Source organism: Chiloscyllium plagiosum, unplaced genomic scaffold (genome assembly GCF_037043375.1).
Source record: "Chiloscyllium plagiosum isolate Xiang-an unplaced genomic scaffold, Cpla_swu_hap1 HiC_scaffold_5, whole genome shotgun sequence".
Classification (NCBI taxonomy): Eukaryota; Metazoa; Chordata; class Chondrichthyes; order Orectolobiformes; family Hemiscylliidae; genus Chiloscyllium; species Chiloscyllium plagiosum.
In genome coordinates this window covers 65,445,125-65,467,019 of record NW_028270143.1, presented here as the reverse complement: position 1 = coordinate 65,467,019, position 21,895 = coordinate 65,445,125, and the positions used below count along the sequence as shown (strand labels likewise).

The following is a 21,895-nucleotide window of genomic DNA, read 5'->3' as shown; positions in this document are numbered from 1 at the left end:
TAACCTTGACACTATGGAAATGGTATGTACCACCTACAAGATACAGCACATCAAATTCTTCAAAAGCACCTTTGAAACCAAAGACCTCGTCCACCTAAAGTGACGAAGCACCAAGCATATGGGTCCAAGCACTGCAAGTACTCCTTTAAGCCATATAGTATCTCTGACTTGGAACTTGCTGTTTCTTCATTGTTGTTTGGTCAAATATCTGGAACTCTCTTCTTAACAATGTTGTCATACATCTACCACAAGGCTGCATTCGTTCAAGACATTGCCTTTAATAAACAACAAATCTTAGCCTTGCCCATGATGGTCATATTTTTAAAATGCATTTACAGTATAATTTTTTTTTGAAAATGACCAGAAAGTACATGGGCCATTCAGAGATTAAATCAATAGGTTAACCTGTGGCACTATAAGAATTGAAGAGTCGCCCACTTTGGACCTATGAAAAATAGAGTATCATTGAAATGATGAGAATGTCTGAACAGTGGTTAATGAGGTAGATTTAGTCATTAATATGCAGAACTCACTAAAAGTTAGATGAATAAATCATTTTAAAAAGGCTTACAGAATGTTGGTCTTTATCTTAAAGGGCCTGAGAAGCAAGGTGATAAAAGCTATGACTGGACTATATTGGGAATTATGTGCAAAACTCTTTAGACTGCACCTGAGGAAGGTTTTCTGCTTTTGGAGTAGGTGCAGTGAAAATTCACCACAATGGGACTGTGCCTAAAGGGGTAAATTAGGGGCACAAAAGCAGAAATTACTGGAAAAACTCAGCAGGTCTGTGGATAGAAATCAGAGTTAACATTTTGCGTCCAGTGACCCTCCCTCAGAACTGATGGCAGCTAGGAAAAGGTTGGCATTTATGCAGAAGATGGGGTAGAGGAAGGGGAGGAGTAAACAATAGGTGGAGATAAGAGTCCAAAAAGAGAGAAAAACCTGTTGGACAGACAAAGGAGTGGATAACAGTCAGTCAGCCAGTCTGGGGGAATGAATGGCTGCGAATGGGGATCACGAGGAGCTGACAATGCGTTGTATGGTAGTAGCCCATGTGATGACAAGGCCTAGTGTGTGGGGGTTGGTGTAGAAGTGACAGTCAAGACAGTACATCAAATGCCTCTTCTTCCTCAGGAGGCTAAGGAAATTCAGCATGCCCACAAGAACCCTCACCAACTTTACAGATGCACCACAGAAAGCATTCTAACAGCTTGGTATGGCAACTGCTCTGCCCAGGACCATAAGAAAATACAGAAGGTTGTGTGCACAACCCAGACCATCATGTAAGCCCAACCTCCCATCCATGGACTCCATTTCTCATTACCACGGAAAGGCTGCCATCATCATCTTCATCAGAGACTCCTCCCACCCAGGTCATTCTCTCAGACAGAAGCTTGAGCACACGCACACACCCAGAACAGCTTCTTCCCTGCTGTTGTTAGACTGCTGAATGGACCTCTCTAACTTTAAACAATGTTGATCTTGCTTTGTGCACTTCCTGTGCAGCCGTAACTTTGTGTGCCTCACTCGAAGAACCCTATAATATGCATGTCTTTGTTTGCTACGACCTGCCTGTACTGCTTGCAAAACAAAGCTTCTCACTGTACTTTAGGTACATATGACTACAATAAACCAAATCAAATGAGGACAAATTATTTGGTTTGTACTCTCTGGAGTACACAAGGTTAAAGGATGACCACTTTGAGGTGTTAAAATAATTAAAGGAGTTGATAATCCAGATAGTGTGTAATTATATTTTCCAGTTGCGTATCTGGAACAAGAGGGAATTACCTTGAGTTGAAACGATGGCCATTCCTGGGTGAAGTCATAAAGCACTGCATAGTGAAGGCAGCAGAAAGCTGGAATACTCTGCCATGAAAAGATTGCTGACACCTGATCAACTGAAGATTTCAAAACTGAGACTGATAATTGTTGTCAAGGCAAGACTATTAAGGTTTATGGAACCATAGCAGTGGATGGTGTTAAGATGCAGATCAGCCCTGAACTAAGTGAATACTCAAGCATGTTCAGGAGTCTTGATAGGCAATTCATCTTCATCTCAGACAAGCTCCGTAAAAGAAAACCAAAAGTATAAGTTTTACCTCTGCCTCCAATCTACAGCTTTGCACATAATTCTCCTCATACGTTCTTTACTCCCTTCTTAATGCTGCTGTGCTGTGCATGCCCTGAACACATGGCTGCATCATTCATACATCCACACTACTTGTCCTGCTTTTCTTGAAATTCATTTCATTTTGCAGGCTGGGATAGTTCTAAAAGATGTCAGTCCTGATGCAGGGTCACAGGACTTGAAATGTTAACTCTGCTTCACTCTCTGTAGATATTGCACGATCTGCTGATCTTCTCCGGTACTTTCTGTCTGTGTTTCAGATTTCAAGCATCTGCAGTTCTTTGAATTCATTCTAATACATGCCTCTTCCTTTGCTCACTTTCCCTCCACAAACCATGAGCATTATCTCTCAGATCTTTTCTCACCAGCTGTAACTCACAAACATTTTGTTACATTATTCCACGTAACATTTTGCTCATTATTACACAATAGAAGGGTTCAGGTGGAGGGGGCTATACCTCAAAAGATGAGCTCCCAGCCAGTTCATACCATGTGGTGTCAGCAATGCAATCGACCTGCAATATTTCCTCGAACATCCATTACCACTTTTCTCACCTGGGTGTGGCCTCCTGTTGTGATTGTGGTTTAATTCCCAAATTATAAGCAACACTGAACACTGGGCGAAGCAACCTGCCTGGGACTCCAACACTTAGATTTTCTTCTGAGTCCCACAATTTGCACAGGTTCTTTTAAATGCTAGCGTTCTGAAAGCATTTTTTTAAAAAACTTTCACTAATCATAGCATTTTCAAGAGAATAACTGCTTCAAATTTGACATTTCTTTCTCTTTTGCAGATGCTGGGTATTTTAAATAGGTTCTAAACTGAAATGAAATATGTTACAGGATCCTGAAAGCTTAATAACTGCAAACATCATCTCTCATTCCTAAACATATAAAAACTGCAGTAATCTCCACCATATTCTCAAACCCATATTCTCAAAATATAATAATTTAAGATTATATTTATTGAAATGCATACCTCGGAGATGTAAACACAGGAGCAACGTCTAAAGAATGGACTTTGAACCCATAGTTGAGAACAGATACATGAGTGCTGGTATACTGCACAAACATTCAATTGCAAACTGGTATAAATCAACTGAAATTCTGCAATCTTTCAAACACATGGTAGCAAATCATGTTAGGGCACCACAGTGGTTCCGTGCTTAGCACTACTCCCTCTTAGCTCCAGGCACCTAGGTTCAATTAAAACCTCAGGTGACTGCCTGTGTGGAGCTTGCACATTCTCTCCATGTTTGAGAGTTTCCTCTGATGCTTCAGTTTCCTCCCACAGAACAAAGATGTGCACATAGGGTGGATTGGCTATGCTAAATTGACCATAGCGTTCAGGGATGTGTAGGTTAGATGGATTACCCATGGGAAATACAGGGTTACAGGGATAGGGTAACAAAATGAGCATGGGTGGGATGCTCTTTGGAGAGTCAGTGTGGACTTGTTGGGCTGAATTACCTGTTTCCACACGTAGTCATGATTTGAAGATGCCGGTGTTGGACTGGGGTGTTCAAAGTTAAAAATCACACAACACCAGGTTATAGTCCAACAGGTTTAATTGGAAGCACTAGCTGTCGGAGCACCGATCCTTCATCAGGTGGATGAAGGAGCAGCGTTCCAAAAGCTAGTGCTTCCAATTAAACCTATTGAACTATAATCCGATGTTGTGTGATTTTTAACTCTGATTCCACACTGTAGGGATTCTATGAAAAAATCCTCTTTGTGTGCCAAGAGGCTGAAAGAAAAACTAATTTGGACTTAACCCACACACAAATACCTAGACGAGGTTAATAAATAACCATTTGGACTTATGTATCAGAAGATAAACACCACCTATGGAACTGCCCCTAGCAAGTAATCAATATCTTCATGACAGAAACCAAGAAAGTAAAATTGTTAAAGAAAAAATGACATCGGGAAAGCAGAAAAAAACAATAAAAAATAAGACAATGCAGATATAGATGCAAGTTACTTTACCTGTGATAGCAGAACTAGAAAGTTTAAGTATCAAAGAAACTTTCAACACGACTATAGTGCAGAACAATTTGTTTTCCTACTGATTAGTTTATCTCTGGAATTGAATTCCTACAAAGTAGCTAATATGTTGATTAACTCCGGTGAAGGCATGAGAAACAGCTGGTGAAGAATGGAGTTTAAATTTACTCAGGTTAGCCTTACAGACATAATTAAATACTTAGAAAACCATATTGCTGGGCACTTAGAAATGTTACCTGGCCAAAGCTGAAAAGTGCAAACATATTAAACTGAAATTCTGAACTTTGCTTGCTATCTTAGTACCACAGATAAATCTATATTTCTGACAAATTTGTGACAATTTTACCTTCCAATAGAAATTAAATAAAATGGATTGAGCTCAACATTGTACAAGTTCTGTGTAAGGAATTAAGTCAATAGATTAAATGACAAATTCTTGTCACATTCTTCCTTGTATTCTACTAACATGCCTACAAATATATTTACATTTTGGCATTACATTTTTTTCTAGTTTCTTAAGTTATACATGCACCCTTTTTAAAGAAAGGATATAATCAGAATCTTCATCTAAGTGCTTTGACCCCCTTGAAAAATAGCTCGGCTTTCCTTTCTCTCCCAATGACAAAAGAGCTCACTGTGAATGACTTCCAATTGCATAGAACCCTTCTATTGTTGCTTCGTAATTACTGTCACTACTTAACTGACAGGCTGAAAGGGGATACAGCTGTAGTGAGTTCATTGCTCACTGACAGATAATTGTTGTGCAATTTACTTCATGCAATTATACAATCCTGATCTCACACGGCCCAACACTTTCACATTTAACAAGATGGCTGTATGATCTGTCTATATATGGCTTAATGTATCACAAAGGGTATCATAAAATGTCAAGATATCTGTAGTCACTTCACAATATTTTAGATTAATACAATTTGCCATTTTTCTACACTTTTTTTCTACACTTTCTCTTAATGGGGATTATTGACATTAAGCTACAGCACATACTTCACTAAATTAAATGACTTAATTATTGGAGAAACATTTTTAAATTAGCCAATAAATTGTTCAACATAAAAATGTTCGTGCTGTCGGGTGTCTGAATGTAAAATACAAATAATGCTGGTGACGTATTTGAATGAAATGACTCCAGACATGCAATCCAATTAACAAAACAATTTGCCATTGTCTTATTTTCTCAAAGAGCATTAGAAAATGAGGAAAATTCCTTAAAATCGCCATGTAAGCTGGTTATGTTAGTTTTGCGCAACACTCAAACAGTAGGTGAAATGAGTAGGCAGATGAGGACATATGGATTATCAAAACCACAATAAATGTTTTATGATTTCTGAACTCAGGCGAATAAAAGGAGGATGAACACCATTCCATTTGTCAAGCACGATCATCCATTCTGCAACCATTGTCCACTGCTTCTAACAATTTTCTCTTCAAAGTACTTAATCATTTCTAGTCTTCTTAAAAATTCTGAAATTTTCATAACCAATTTGCCAGTGTTAAACTGAACAGCTTGTAATTATCTTTTTTGGTATGAGCTCATATTGTTCACTTTCTAGTCTGACACATTTACGATTTATATTAATAAATAAGGAGGGATTGAATGCAATGTCTGCAAGTTAGCTAGTGAAACAAATACTAAGTGGGAAAATAATCTGTGAGAAGTACACAAATTTACTCGAAAGAGATATAGACAACTTAAGCGAGTAAGTCAAGAAGGTGGCATAATGTGGGCAAATGTGGCTTATTCACTTTGGTGGGGAGAAAACAAGTCATAAAAACAGAACACTTTTAAATATTGAGAAACTATTGAACACTGATGTTCAGAGGGATTTGGGTGTTCATGTATATATTACCTTGTCTTAAAAGAGAATTTCATAACATACAGCCCCAACAATCACTTAGCATGGTAAACGGTATTAGATCCTGTCTGATAAAGGACTTGAATTACAAGACCACATTTACAAGAAGTTGTACAGGTCTTTGGCAAGACCACATTCAGAGTAGTGCATATGTCTTTTGTCTTAATAGACGGAAAGAAGTATTTGTTTAGATGGAGGACAGGAAAGTTGAAATATTGCTGAGAAAAGACAAATTTTGTCAAAGTCTTTTTTCTTACACTCATTAGGATAATTCCAAAAGACCATATGAGAGAAGCAGAATGAGGCCATTTGGTCCATCAGATCATCTTTGCCTTTTGATTATGGCTGATTTATTTCTCAATTCCATCCTCCTGCTTCTTCCTGTAACCCTTGAACCACGTACTAATCAAGAATCTATCCATCTCTCTCAAATACACTGAATGACTTCACCTCCACAGCCCTCTAAAGCAATGAGTTCCACAGATTCACCACCCTCTGGCTGAAGAAATTTCTCCTCGGCTCAGTTCTAAAGGGTCATCCTTTCACTCCCTGAGGTTGTGACCTCCAGTCCTAGTCTTTCCTATGTCCACTCTATCCAGGCCACTCCATATTCTGTATGTTTTGCCCTCATTCTTCTAAACTCCATCAAGTACATAACCAGAGTCCTCAACTGCACCTCATATAACAAGCCCTACATTCTTGTAAACGTCCTTTGGACCCATTCAAAGGCCAGCATATCCTTTCTTAGATATGGGGCGCCAAAACTGCTCACGTTATTCCATATACAGTCTGACCAGAGTCTTATGTAGACTCAGCAGTACATCCTTGCTCTTGTACTCTAGCCTTCTCAAAATGAGCACTAACATTGCTTTTGCATTCCTAATTCACAGGAATACCACTAGAAAAGGGAACAACTTTCTTAGACTGAGAAGAACATGCTGACTGGTTTGCAAGTGAACTCTGATTGAGACATTACCATGGAGAATGCACCGATTTGATGACAATTATTAGACTAAATAATCTGTAGAATCCATATGTGCAGAGGTTAGATATAACAAGGTACAATGGCATTGGCAGGGGTAGTCTAAATGCCCCCCTGACAACTATAGCCAGCTTAACATGTGTCATTGGTAAAATGCTAGAGTCTATTACAAAGGATGTAATAAAAATAAGCAATATAATAAGGCAGATTTAGCATGGCTTCAAGAACAGGAGGTCAACTCTCACTTAATTTTAGAATTCTTTGAGAAGATAACAAGCAGGATAAATAAAAGGGAAACGAGTAGATATAACATATGTAGATTTACAAAAGGTTTTGATAAGATGCCGCACATAAGGATACTTAAGATGATAAGAGCCCACCGTGTTAAAAGTATATTAGCTTGGACAGAGGATTGAGTCACAAACAGAAGACAGTGTTGGGAGAGGAAGGGCATTTTTCAGAGTGGAAACATTTAAAATAGTGGAGTGCCACATGGATCACTGCTTGGGCCACAATTATTTACAATATATGTTCATGACTTGGATGATGGAAGTGAATATTATCACCTTGTTTGCAGCTAACACAAAAATGGGTGGGAAGGCTGCTAGTTAGGATGACAGAGTCCACAGAGGAATATACACAGATTAAGTGAGTGGGCAAAAACCTGATAGGTTGAATATAATGGGGAAAATTGAGAGATTCTGAACCTCTCAGAAAAATTAAGGGAACTGGGTATTATTTAAAATGGAGAATGACTGCAGAAAGCTACAATGCTGGTGGATTTGGGGATTTTGTGATACCTACATGTCCTTGTGAATATAGCACAAAATGCTCACATACAAGTTCAACGGATTAAGGGAGGGAAATGGAATGCTGGCCTTTATTTTAACAGGAGTGGAGTATGAAGGGAAGAGAGATTTCACAAAATCTTCTATCAGCAGGGCATATAGATCCCTTGTTAAAATCTACATGGGTCCCTAAAGGATTAACACTTATAAAATATTTTTTAAAACTGATTTTGATATTTTGTGATGTATTATACATTGATTCATAATGGACAATTTTTAATTATGATATACTGGAAGCTTACTTTGGGGCAGTTTTGCTGACATCTAAGGTCACATTAATTTTCTTGATTTTAAATAAGGTCAAATTGGAAATTAGTTTTGGAAGCACAGATGTAGGTATACAGGCCTAATGATCTATAGCTGCTTCAGCAATGACCTTCCTTCAAGTGGGAGATCAGAAATGGGGATTTTGCTGATGACTAGAAGTTGTTCGGTGCCATTTGAAACTAGCAAAGTTATCGCCAGCATGCAGCCTGCAATGACAGCATTCAAACTTTGGCTGAGAAGGGACGGGTAAAAATGGTGTCGCACAAGCACCATACAATGGCCATAAGAACTTAGATATATGAGCAAAATGTAAAAATGAATAGCTATGGTCCTAACATGGAATCCTCTGCAGAATTCCATTAATCACCAGCTGCCACCCTGAAAACGACCCCTTTATCCCCACTCTCTGCCTTCTGTCAGTCAGCCAATCCTCTATCCATGCTAGTACTTTGCCCCTAACTCCATAGGCTCTGATTTTATTTAGCAACCTCCTCTCAGGCACTTTGATAAAGTCCATCTGGAAATCCAGAACAGGTCCATTGGTTCTCTTTTGTCAAAGAGAGTAATTTTGACCACTTCTCTTTGGCATTTAAGAGCATTACCATTATTGTCACCATCAATATCCTGAGGGTCACCATTGACCAGAGACTGGAATGGACCAGGGATAAAAATATTGTGACTACAGGACCAGATTAGATGCTGAGATTTCTGTTCACCAGAAACACTCCAGAACGTCAATATCATAAATGGCAAAACAGTCTGCTACACTGATACTCCAGCCACCACCTTAAACATTAACTTCCTCCACCACCAGCACATGTTGGCCTGTTTTTGTGCCATGTGTACCATTTGGAAGTTGCACTCCAACAACTCATTCAATCTCCTTGAACAACATTTACCAAACCTTCCATCTAGATGGACAAAGGCAGTGGAAACATGGAAATACCATCACAACCTGATTTGAAAATATATCACCTCTCTGTTGCTTAGGGTCAAAATCCTGGACTTCACACCCTAACAGCATCCTGGGTTTACCTACACCAGAAAGATTACAATGGTTCAAGAAGGTGATTTACCAGTGATCATTTTAAAAGCAATTAGGAATAGAAAATAAACTGATCCCTCCACTGACGCTCACAAGCCTTGATCAATCTTAAAACTTTAATTGCAACAGTTCAATGTCTGTAATGAACAACCACATTATCATTGTACCATGCCACAACCATGATGGTTGAACACAAACAATAGAGATCTTGGAACTTTATCAATGAATTCCAATATTCCTAGGTTCAAAATACTGACCATACACCTGTTTATCATTTACTACCTCACTCTTGTCTTAGGTGCCCTGCTTCACCATATAACAATTCACTTTTTAAACACATACATATTTGAAATATTTCTCTTCCTGTACATCTTTCTTTCAACATCATACTGACCTAATCGCTCAATGCTGAAATGCATTTTTAAAGTACTTTGTAAAGAATGTTATGACTTTGTGTATTCATGTAGGTTTTAGCCAAGCTCACCTTATTCCTAATCTCAGAAAACGCACTGAAGTCCCCTTTCCCCTCCAGGTCACACACAGATTGTAATCAGCTATGCATTGCTGCCTCACAGCACCAAAGTCCTGGGTTCGATTCCTGCCTGCCTGTGTGGAGTTTGCACATTCTCCCCGTGTCTGCGTGGGTTTCCTCCGGGTGTTCCGGTTTCCTCCCAAAATCCAAAGATGTGCAGGTCAGGTGAACTGGCCATTCTAAATTGCCCACAGTGTCAGGTGCGTTAGTCAGGGATAAATATGGGTTTAGGTGGGTTTCTCTTTGGAGGGACGGTGTGGACTGGTTGGGCCAGAGGGCCTGTTTCCACACTGTAGAGAATCTAATCTAATCTAATACCTACAAATGTACCTGCCCTTCTTCCCATGCCCATCCCCCATTGTTGCCAACTCACATTCTCAATAGCTTGGCTTTACCAACAGCCTTAAAGTAACACTAAACTGTTCTCAGGTCCCACAAACTCGTTCATGGAGAGACCATTGTGAATTAAGACCAGCACTAATTCAATATAATCAACTGAGATTTGGGTTGTGCTGCATTGTCCAGGGTAGCTAGTCATGTACTGTATTAAAGCATTATGTTGTTTTATCAAAAGGCATCTGGATGGGTATATGAATAGGAAGTTTTAGAGGAACATAGGCCAAGTGCTGGCAAATGGAACTAGGTTAATTTAGGATATCTGGTCGGCATGGATGAGGTGGACCGAAGCGTCTGTTTCCATGCTGTATATCTCTATGATTCTATTTATGACTCTGACTCTCTTTTGGACTTAATTCACAGGAGAACTCAAACAAAAAATGTACCAGTCTGAATTAGCAGTGGAGCAAGTTGTCAAATTAATTTTAGAACACTAATGAGCATCTGGTCAAAGTTGTTCTCATTAGTTCTTATTTTCGTAAAGAATTTGGATGAAAGACTAATATTTTTTAATATTAAAAATGGTATGTTTTATTCACGATATGATGTTTTATTGGTTTTTTTAGAACTTGAGTTTTTCTGTTTTTGCAATGGATAAGTATTGTAACATTTCAGGCAGCATCTGAGGAACAGCAAAATCAACGTTTTGGGCAAAAGTCCTTCATCAGGAATAAAGGCAGAGAGCCTGAAGCATGGAGAGACAAGCGAGAGGAGGGTGGGGGTAGGCAGAAAGTAGCATGGAGTACAATTGGTGAGTGGGGGAGGGGATGAAGGTGATAGGTCAGGGAGGAGAGGGTGGAGTGGATAGGTGGAAAAGGAGATAGGCAGGTAGGACAAGTCATGGGGACAGTGCTGAGCTGGAGGTTTGGAACTAGGGTGAGGTGGGGGAAGGGGAAATGAGGAAACTGTTGAAGTCCACATTGATGCCCTGGGGTTGAAGTGTTCCGAGGCGGAAGATGAGGCGTTCTTCCTCCACGCGTCTGGTGGTGAGGGAGCAGCGGTGAAGGAGGCCCAGGACCTCCATGTCCTCGGCAGAGTGGGAGGGCACTCTGCCGAGGACACTCCCATCCTAGCACCTCCCCCTGCCACCGCAGGAACTGAAAAACCTGCGCCCACACCTACTCCCTCACCTCCATCCAAGGCCTAAACGAGCCTTTCACATCCATCAAAGTTTTACCTGCACATCCACTAATATCATTTATTGCTCCGTTGCTCCCGATGCGGTCTCCTCTATATTGGGGAGATTCGACGCCTCCTAGCAGAGCGCTTTAGGGAACATCTCCGGGACACCCGCACCAATCAACCACACCGCCCTGTGGCCCAACATTTCAACTCGCCCTCCCACTCTGCTGAGGACATGGAGGTCCTGGGCCTCCTTCACCGCCGCTCCCTCACCACCAGACGCGTTATAATTCTAGTATGACATCTCACTGAATATACAGAAATGCAGTTTATCTTGTGAGCATTTTTAACACAATTTGGTAATTTAGTGTTCCACTGGAAAAAAAGTCATCAATCTTTATACTTTTTCTTCCAGTGCACAAATTTAAACACCTCATTCCCCCTTTGCCTTGACAAATCAATAAATAACAAAACATGCAGAATCTACCTCAATAACTTCAGTAATTTCCAGAATTGACACATATTCAGTTACATCCTGTGGCATTGGGCTCAGTGGTTAACACTGCTGCCTCACAGTGCCAGGGTTCCATGTTCGATTCCAGCCTCAGGCGCCAGTCTGTGTGGAGTCTACATGTTCACCACGGGTCTGCATGGGTTTCTTCCGGATGCTCCGGTTTCCTCCCATAATCCAAAGATGTGCATGTTAGGTGAGTTGGCTGTGTTAAATTGCCCTTAGTGTTCAGGGATGTGTAGATTAGGTGCATTAGTTAAGGGTAAATGTAAAGGAATAGGATAGGGGAATGGGTCCAGGTCGCTTGCTCTTCAGAGATTCAGTGTGGACGGGTTGGCCAAAGGGCCTGTTTCCACACTGTAGGGATTCTATGACCCTCTGCAGCCAGTATTTCCAAGACTTTTTTATTTCCATGATTTTTGGAAATAAACTATCTCCATCAGGCCTTGGTTACTTCTGTCTTCCAATTCCCACTGCTCTTTCCCCTCCCCCCAGCAATAAGAGTGCCAGCTTTGCTCTTCTCTGGTACCACCCATGACATCACAACATAACTCCACTGCTATGTCCACCCCCAGCCTCAAGAACCCAACACCATGGCACTCAACCTCTTCCCCTGGGTTTTCTAAAACCCACTTTTGCGACTCTCTATCTCTCCACAGCCATCATTGCTTTTGAACCCTTGTTCCACGGTTGTATATCCCTTTCAAAGGTCGAATTCATTGTTTCCCAGTCTCCTTGGAATCCCAACTCTGTGGCTTATTCCCCTTCTCTTAATCCCCATGCACACTTAAACCTTCGGTCCACTGCTCCCTGACCCCATACCCAAAGGCAGCCTCATTGTTCTCCCCACACTGCATTGCTCCCTGGCTCCACTGAGTGGTACAGTCACATCAGGAGCTGTAGCATTGCCTGCTCTTAGCCTTGTTAATGACAAAGATCTCTCGAGCTGTCTGAAGGTCTCTCCTCTCAAAATTGGCCATATGGGAAGAAGCAACATCAAACAGCAGGCAGAGATCAGACAATACATTTAAAGGGCAGAAATCCATTACTGAAGAGTCAGAAATCCTTCAAATAGGGGAAATCCCTCAACCCTGGAAAGGTATTGCAGAAGTTCAAATAGACGCAGGCATAATGGTGGAATGGGCAGATAAGCAAAGATGAAATTTAAGGTAGAAAAGTGTGAATTGTGAATTTTTGTAGGAAAAATGCAGAGAGATAAAACAAAATAAAGAGTTCAATTTGAAATGGAGTGCAGGCAGTGACTTCAGCAGACTCAAGGACTTCCGGTTGTGGTAGACCGGGTTTTCCAGGCAATGGCAAGGAGACTGCAGCAGCTCCTGCTTGTGGAAAGCCGGAAGCTGGGGTCTCCTGGTTGATGGCAAGGCAGCAGCAGAGCCGGGTGCTTCTAGTTGCGAGGCAAGTGTGGGTCCAGCACAGCACCCGGCATCAGTGGCCCATTGGCAACGTGGGCCCAGCGACAAAGACATGGCACTTGAAGAGTGGCGGCTCTGATGTGGGTGATTCCAGTGCAGGTGGTGGTGTAGGCGTCATTGGTTGGCTGGCTCAGGGCTCGTGACGCATTGTGGAGGCGATAAAGCAAAGACAGACTTTCTTTACGCTTTGTGTTTTTATTCTTGAAGTATATAAATGGTGGTGAATTGCGGCAACAGTTGAAGCTTTTCACTGCATTTTGCCATGTTCATTGTAGAGTGTAGGTGACAATAAAACATCATTCATTCATTTTAGAACAGAGGAACATGGGTGTCTACGTGCATAAATCACTGGAAGTGTCAGGACAGGATCCTAGGTTTTAATAGTAGTGAAACGGATTACAAAAGCTTACATTAAATTTGTATAGAAAGCTGTTTGGCCTCTAATGGAATATTGTATCTAACACTGGACACCACATTTGAGGAAAGATCTGAAGACGTTGGACAGGATGCAAACAAAATTCGCAAAAATGGTTCCAGGGATAAGAAACATCAGTGAACTGGGCAGACTTGAGAATTTGGGGTTGTTTTCCTTGGAGAAAAGAAGGGCACAGATTTAAAATAATTGGTAAAAGTAGCAATGTAGGTACAAGGTAAAACATTTGACATGACATGTGGTTAGAATCTAGAACACTGACAAAATGTGTGATGAAGCCATTCCAATCAAGATATTTAAGAATGAACAGAATTATTATTGAAAAGGAAGAATGCACAAGTTTGTGGCATGCAGGTTGTGTGTGTCTCCAGATAAAGTACCCCTTCGGAAAGCCAGCACAATCATGAAGAAGGGTCAAATTGCCTCTTTTTAGCTATAACTTACAATGCTTCCGTGATGCTCCAGCTATCTTTTTGCGTTCAGGTCATCCCTCATCGCCAGTGACCTAAATGCCCCTCCCTCACACCATCATCTAGATAACTTGTGACAAGTCCACCAGTTAGACAATTGCCCTTGACTACTTCAGATTCAAGTTATATTATATGAAATTACACTACTTTCCTCCTCTTTTGAAGGAAACATGAAATGTCTAACTGATTCATAACTTACACTAATAACTGCCAAACAAATTTATTAAATAGCTGATGAATAAGTGAACAGAAACAATGATCATCTAGAGGAGACACTGATTTCCAATTCTTCCCTAAGCTAGAAAATAAAATAACTAATGCAGAGAATGATGGAGAAACTCAACAGGTCTGACAGCATCTGTTCGAAGAGAAGGAGGGTGAACATTTCAAGTCTGGTAAGACTCTTTAGACTGAAATGTGGTGGAATATAGTTATTTTTATATTTTTAATTATTTCCTAAAATAACAACCTCTGGCTATATTACTCTATAGTCTAAACTGGATGAGGCACAAAGTGTCTGATCATTGACCTTTACACAAGGTATTGTTGAGTATTAACACTGCAGTTACTCACTAAGGACTATGACACTGGTTCATTAGCAAGTTAAAACAACATTTCTCTGTAGTGTACCTTTACTCCACAGGCGCTGAAATTGATCACCATCCATAGGTTGATTGAGAATTAACAGACAATATTTCAGTTTCCCTGAAATGAAAAAGAACAAGGTTAACCAGGAAACTGTGCGGACGTACTTCGGCAAGTGAATTTGTTAACTATCCTATGAGTTTTATTTTATTCCAAATTCGTAGTTTTTGATCTGTCACAAAGCTGTTTTTTTTTCTAAAAGCTGTTCCTTTTCTCAAGGACACTATGTCCTTTTTTTCAGAGGGGTAATAAACCGCTCTAGGTGCCGATTAGACTGGTTTGGTACAGAGAATAATGGGTATTGGGAGGCCTTCTTGTTTATATGTAAACAGATGAGACTTCCAAAGTGATCATGTTTTAGAGTGACCTGTATAATGAAAGGGGAGCGGTCAGCTCTCTAGCTGTGCAGTTTAGTTCAGGAGCTGTGTGGAAACTCTCTCTCTATCCTTCTGCTCTTCTAACTTCAACCTGTAAGCATCTGTTCCATTTTTTATCTGTGTTTCAAGAGGGCTTGCTTATTGGGACTGTTGTGTATATTCGGAACAGCATAACTAAATCTAGTTTTGATAGACTGAGTTCTGTAGGGGTTCTTCTGTTCTTTGTGTTTCATTGTGTAACCTTGTGAATAAATTTTTGACTGTTTTAAAACCTGTTACTCAACCTAGCTACCTCACTCAGGGTAAGTTTCACTGTGCACTTACCAAAACAAATTGCAAAGTTATGGTCTGGGTTGTCTGCTTAAGAATGTTTTGAGTGGTCTGGCCTAGTCCATAACAGTTCTTTCGCTTCTTTCTCCTGCATTTTTAAATGATATTGCAATCCTCTTCCAAATTAATTAGGCTTTGTTAATATCAATAACCTCCCCATCCAAACTTAAATTCAGTAGCAAAGTTCAAATCCAAGCAGATAGTATTAGTTCCTATATACTTGGTTTTAGAAAGGTGAGGAAGAGGAGGAACATCAACATTACAAAAAGGACATAGTTGCACTAAAGAGAGTAGAGAAGTGATCTACAAATGCATTACAAGGGCTTGAAAATTGCAGCTATGAGGGAAGATTGGATAGGCTAGGTTGCATTCCTTAGAATGGGGAGGCTGAGAAGTGACTTAATTGAGGTGTACAAAGAAACGAGGGGCTTGAATAGAGTGGAGAAGGAAGATTTGCTTCCACTCGCTGAAAGATAAATTTATGTATCCTAGTAATTAAAAGTGATCAGTAAAAAGATTAGAGTGGACGGGGCCCAGAAGGTGGTACGGTGTGGAATTCATTGCCAATTTTGGTCGTTGAATGCAGAAACCCTCAACATATTGAAAAGGATTCTGGATTTGTACCTGAAGCACTATAATCTACAAGGCCACAGACCAACTGCTGGAAAGTTGGATTTGAATAATGACTAATTTATGCAGCTGGCACAGGCATGTTGAGCTGTATGGTCTCCTGTGCTGTAACTTTTCTGTTGTTCTGAGAGTTTTACACTACATTTAAACTCAATAGAACATTACATTGACTATCAACAAATGAAGGGATTATGTTACGATGATACTAAAGCAAAGAAGTTTAGATGCTGGAGATCTGAAACAAACAAAACCTGAAATTGCTGGAGAAACTCAGCAGATCTGACAGCATTTTGCAGAGAGAAAAAAAAGAGTTAATGTTTCGAGTCGAGTCACCCTTCATCAGAACTAGATAAGATTATACAAATTAAGGCCAGTATAAAATCGGAATACCCAAAATACACTCCGTAACTAACAACCTGAAAACTTGTATCTGAGCACACCCTGCTCTGATGCCTGTCTATGAAATGGAGCAGACCTGCTGATACAAACGTTTGTGTACTGTTAATCCTGTGATTTTACATCAGGAGGTACATCACATCCAAATGCTATCGGAAAATCTTCCAAAATGTCAAGCTTATAAATAACTTCGCCTTACTTAGAGATACAACACAAATTGTTGCCTGTAATATTTTCAGTTAAAATGGAATTCAAAGGTTTTCCCAATTCGAGATGTACACCTTAGCATCCTAATCCTTGCTTCATTGGAACTTACATATATTAAATCCTTATGTGCTTATGCCAAATGTTTCAGTGATGTTTCCAGTCTAAAGTCTAAGAAATACTCAGTTTACAAATTTCAATTCAATACAAAAATGCTCATGTATATACGCATAGAAAAAACAATTAACAAACTTAAAATCGCATTGACATGTCAAAGAGAAAAGATCATAAGTCCTTTATAGATTGCAAAAGGACTGCAAAGTGTTAAGCGACATTTAGTTCTGAACACAACAGTGGAATGCACTGACAATAAGAACAAACAATCACTGACACTTCTTTTTAAAAGACAAACTTTCATACAAAAAGAATGGTGTTACCTTTTAAATATTCATAGTCCCGAAAGCTCCATACATTTCCACATATTGTGAAACAAACTGAAATGCCTGCAGCTTTCAAAAGTTTCCTTCACTCAGTAGTTCTCAATTGTGTTTTATATTTGTCAGCATAGAAGCTGGCGTCATTTAGCATCAGGGTCAATTTCAATGTCTTCTTTCTCTGGTAGTTTTGATGCTTAATGCCACCCAAGTTGCATGCCAATGTGACCTACATTGTGCAGTGATTGTCTACCTCATCTAATTTAGTTTTGCCCAAGGTTTTCTTACTCTGGATTCGTGTTGTTCTCATTTAATATGAGTCCTTAGCTACATAACACAAAACTAATACTAGGTCTGTCACAAATCACTTTGTAATAAGACCATAAGACATAGGAGCGGAAGTAAGGCCATTTGGCCCATCGAGTCCACTCCGCCATTCAATCATGGCTGATGGGCATTTCAACTCCACTTACCCGCATTCTCCCCGTAGCCCTTAATTCCTTGTGACATCAAGAATTTATCAATTTCTGCCTTGAAGACATTTAGCGTCCCAGCCTCCACTGCACTCTGTGGCAATGAATTCCACAGGCCCACCACTCTCTGGCTGAAGAAATGTCTCCGCATTTCTGTTCTGAATTTACCCCCTCTAATTCTAAGGCTGTGTCCACAGGTCCTAGTCTCCTTGCCTAATGGAAACAATTTCCTAGCGTCCACCCTCATGTCTCATCACAGGCCCACTCAACTCAAAGGGAAGCTACATAATAATGCAAAATCATCTGACTGCTAAAGGCTCTTTATCCAAATTAATATGTGGAAGCGCCAGATTTGATGAGTCTTAACTCTGCCCAGTGATTCTTGGAGGAAGCAGGCAGTATCAAGTGATATTTAAAGGAATCCTCAGCATTAAATTCAAAGTCCACTAGATTTCTGGACTCTACATTTCAAAAGCTTATTTTTGCATTGACAGAGATAATTCTTGAACAAGTGAACTGTTTCTATTAGAACATAGAAAAGTACAGCATAGAACAGGCCCTTCGGCCTACGATGTTGTGCTGAGGGTTAATCCAATGTAAAATAAAATTGCTTAACCTACGCACGCCTCAACTCACTGCTATCCATGTGCATGTCCAGCAGTCGCTTAAATGTCCCTAATGACTCTGTTTCCACCACCACCACTTGCAACGCATTCATGCATTCAAAACTCTCTGCGTAAAGAACCTTCCTCTGACGTCCCCTCTATACCTTTCTCCTAATATCTTAAAACTATGACCCCTCGTGCCAGTCAATCCTGCCCTGGGGAAAAGTCTCTGGCTATTGACTTTATCCATTCCTCTTATTATCTTGTATACCTCGATCAGGTCACCTCTCTTCCTCCTTCTCTCCAGAGAGAACAGTCTGAGCTTAGTTTAGTCAACTTTTCTTCATAAGGCAAGCCCTCCAGTCCAGGCTGCATCCTGGTAAACCTTCTTTGCACCCTCTCCAAAGCCTCTATATTTTTCCTATAGTAGGGCGGCCAGAACTGGACACAATATTCCAAGTGTGGTCTCACCAAGGACTCGTAGAACTGTACCAAAACCTCGCGACTCTTAAACTCGATTCCCCTGTTAACGAAAGCCAAAACACCAAATGCTTTCTTCATAACCCTATCCACTTGGGTGGCAACTTTGAGGGATCTATGTACTTGAACACCAAGATCCCTCCTGTTCCTCCACAATGTCTTAAATCCTTTATTCAGTATTCAAGTTCAACCTTCCAAAATGCATCACTTCGCATTTATCCAGGTTGAACTCCATCTGCCATTCCTCAGCCCAGCTCTGCATCTAGTCTATGTTGTGCTGCAGCCTACAATAGCCCTCAATACTATCACTGACACCTCCAACCTTTGTGTCATCTGCAAATTTACTAACCCACCCTCCTCATTGAAGTAATTTATAAAAACTACATAGAGCAGAGGCCTAAGAACAGAGCCCTGCGGGACCCCACTCAACACTGACCTCCAGGCAGAATATTTTCCATCTACAACCACTCTCTGCCTTTTGTCAGCCAGCCAATTCTGAATCCAGACAGCCAAATCTCCCTGTATCCCATACTTCCTGACTTTATGAATGAGCCTATCATGGAGAACCTTATCAAATGCCTTGCTGAAGTCCATATACATCACATCCACTGCTCAACCGGTCTTGTCACCCCCCTCAAAGAACTCAATAACATTTGTGAGGTATGACCTGCCCCTCACAAAGCCATGCTGACTGCCTTTAATCACGTTATGCTTTGCCAAGTAGACATAAATCCTATTCCTCATAATTCTTTCCAAAACTTTGCTGACCACAGACGCAAGACTGACTGGTCTATAATTGCCAGGGATTTCTTTATTACCCTTCTTGAAAAGAGGAACAACATTCACCTCCTTCCAATCCTCTGGTATGACTCCCGTGGAGAATGAGGAGGCAAAGATCTTCACCAGCAGCTTAGCAATCTCCTTTCTCGCTACCTGGAACAGCCTAGGATAAATCTGATCTGGCCCTTAACACTTATCAATCTTAGTGTTTGCCAAAATTCCCAGCACATCAACTTCATAATCTTGATCTGGTCAAGCCTGTATCCCATCTCCTCAAAGTTTTCGTTCACAACAAGGTCCCTTTCCTTAATGAAAACCGAAGCAAAAAACTCACTTAGGGCTTCCCCTATCTGCTCAGATTCCACACACAAGTTCCCTACACCATCCCTGATCGGCCCTACCTTCTCCCCGATCATTTTCTTATTTCTCACGTATGAGTAAAATGTCTGGATTCTCCCTAATCCATTTTGACAAGCCTTTTCTCGTGCCCCCTCCTGACTCTCCTCAGTCCATTTCTGAGCTCCTTCCGAGCAAGCCTGTAATCCTCTAAAGCTGTGCTAGATCCTTGCTTCCTCCTTGCTTGCCTTCTTCCTTTTGACGAGAATGTCCTCTGTTCTCGTCATCCAAGGTTCCTTAATCTTATTCCTTCTTACCTATCTCAGAGGAACAAATTCGTGCATCACTTGCAACAAATGCTTCTTAAACAGGCACAGCAGACATGTGGAGACTTTGTGGAACAATAGCTCCCAGTCTGTACTTTCCATCTCCTATCTGATTCCTTTCCCCCAATTAAATAGCCTCCCTCAGTAACTGCTCCGTTCCCTCTCCAAGGCTATGGTAAATGTGAGGCAATTTTGATCACTGTATCAAAGTGTTCTCCCACTGCGAGATCTGACACCTGTCCTCATTGCCGAGCACCAATTCCAAAATGGCCTCGCCCCTCATCGGTCTGTCTACACACAGTGAGGAAACACTCCTGAACACACCTGACAAAAATGACTCCATCCAAACCATCTGAACTTTGGAGGTTCCAGTCGATATTGAGAAAGTTGAAATCACCCATAACAACAACCCTGCTACATCTGCATTTTTCCAAAATCTGCCTGACTATGAGTTCTTTAATCTTTCTACTGCTATTAGGGGGTCTGTAGAAAACCCCCAATGAGGTGGCTGCTCCCTTGCTGTACCTAACTTCCACCCATATTGACTTAGTAGACAAACCTTCCTCAACAACCTTCATTGCTGTACCGAACTTCCACCCATACTGACTCAGTAGACAAACCTTCCTCTACAACCTTCATTTCTGTAGCTGTGATGCACTCTCTGATTAGCAATGCTACACCCCCCTCCTCTTTTTCCACCTCCCGCCGTTCTTTTTAAACATTCTAAACCCTGGACCATCTAGCAACCTTCCTGCCCCTGTGAAACCCACGTCTCAGTTACGGCCAAAACATCATAGTCCCAAGTACGGATCCACGCTCGAAGCTCATCACTCTTATTTCTGACACTCCTTGCGTGAAAGCAGACACACTTTAACCAATCCCTTTGTTTCATCACGTGAGAAACCTTCCCGATAGATTCACTACATCCTGTCACTGCCCCATCTGCAACTGCCCCCACTCAGATATGCGGCTCTGATTCCCATCCCCTTGCCAAACTAGTTTAAACTCTCCCGAACCACACGAGCAAATCTCCCACCCAGGACGTTTTGGTATGACATATTGTGTTATGAAGATGTGGGTGTACCTTTAAGAGAGTGAAGGACTTGGCAAGTACACCGAGTGCTGGAGAATTTACAAAATAACATTTGATTAAGAACAAACAGCACTCGCTAAGCTGCTATGAGACAAAAAAAACACAAAATTCGAATTCAGCCAATCAGTTTAAACTATATCCTGAAAAATATTAAACTCCAATTGAATTGAGTATATTGAGGATCTGAAAAGCCAATGACACAATCCGATGCTTTGGGGGTATAAGACTGGGGGAAATTGAACAGTTGAGAGGAGAACTGCCAGGCCCAGCATGTAAACAGACTGCTTGAAAAATAGCCTTCTTTAAAAATAGCCTTCTTAAAAGTACCTCTTTGATCAGTAACATGTGACACAGAAATTCCTAAGAAGGAGGAAACAAGACACAGGGATATCCGAATAGAAGAACGAAAGCTGCCTGGTTTTGAGATAATAAGTGTGATTTTGTAAACCTTAATTGGGAGTTTTATCGGACTAGTATTATAGAAGGGAAGGTAAAAGATAGGTTAGAGGAAGAAATTGTAAGTAGTGGTTAGTTAATTATTTTCTATTATACTTTAAGTAGTAAAGTTGTCATTTTTACTTTAATGGTTCTTCGCCACTTGAATTTTTACAAATAACTGCATGGGATAAATCTTTGCTGTGTTGCTGGTTTTACATTAGCAGGAGGGTTTACCCCGTTTCATAACAATTGGGAACAGTTTACTTTGTTGAAATAACAGCTTGGACCATTCGT

At 40.7% G+C, this 21,895-nt stretch overlaps 1 protein-coding gene across 4 annotated transcripts in view; it reads right to left on the bottom strand.

Moving 5' to 3' along the window:
• The window catches only part of tpk1 (thiamin pyrophosphokinase 1), a 384,885-nt gene that overhangs the window by 247,755 nt on the left and 115,235 nt on the right, over positions 1-21,895 (bottom strand). For all 4 annotated transcript variants that reach the window (XM_087987232.1, XM_087987234.1, XM_087987235.1 and 1 more), the window contains one exon: positions 14,685-14,759. In XM_087987232.1, the coding sequence (XP_087843358.1) occupies positions 14,685-14,759 (75 nt within the window). The remainder of the gene's footprint in view (positions 1-14,684; positions 14,760-21,895) is intronic.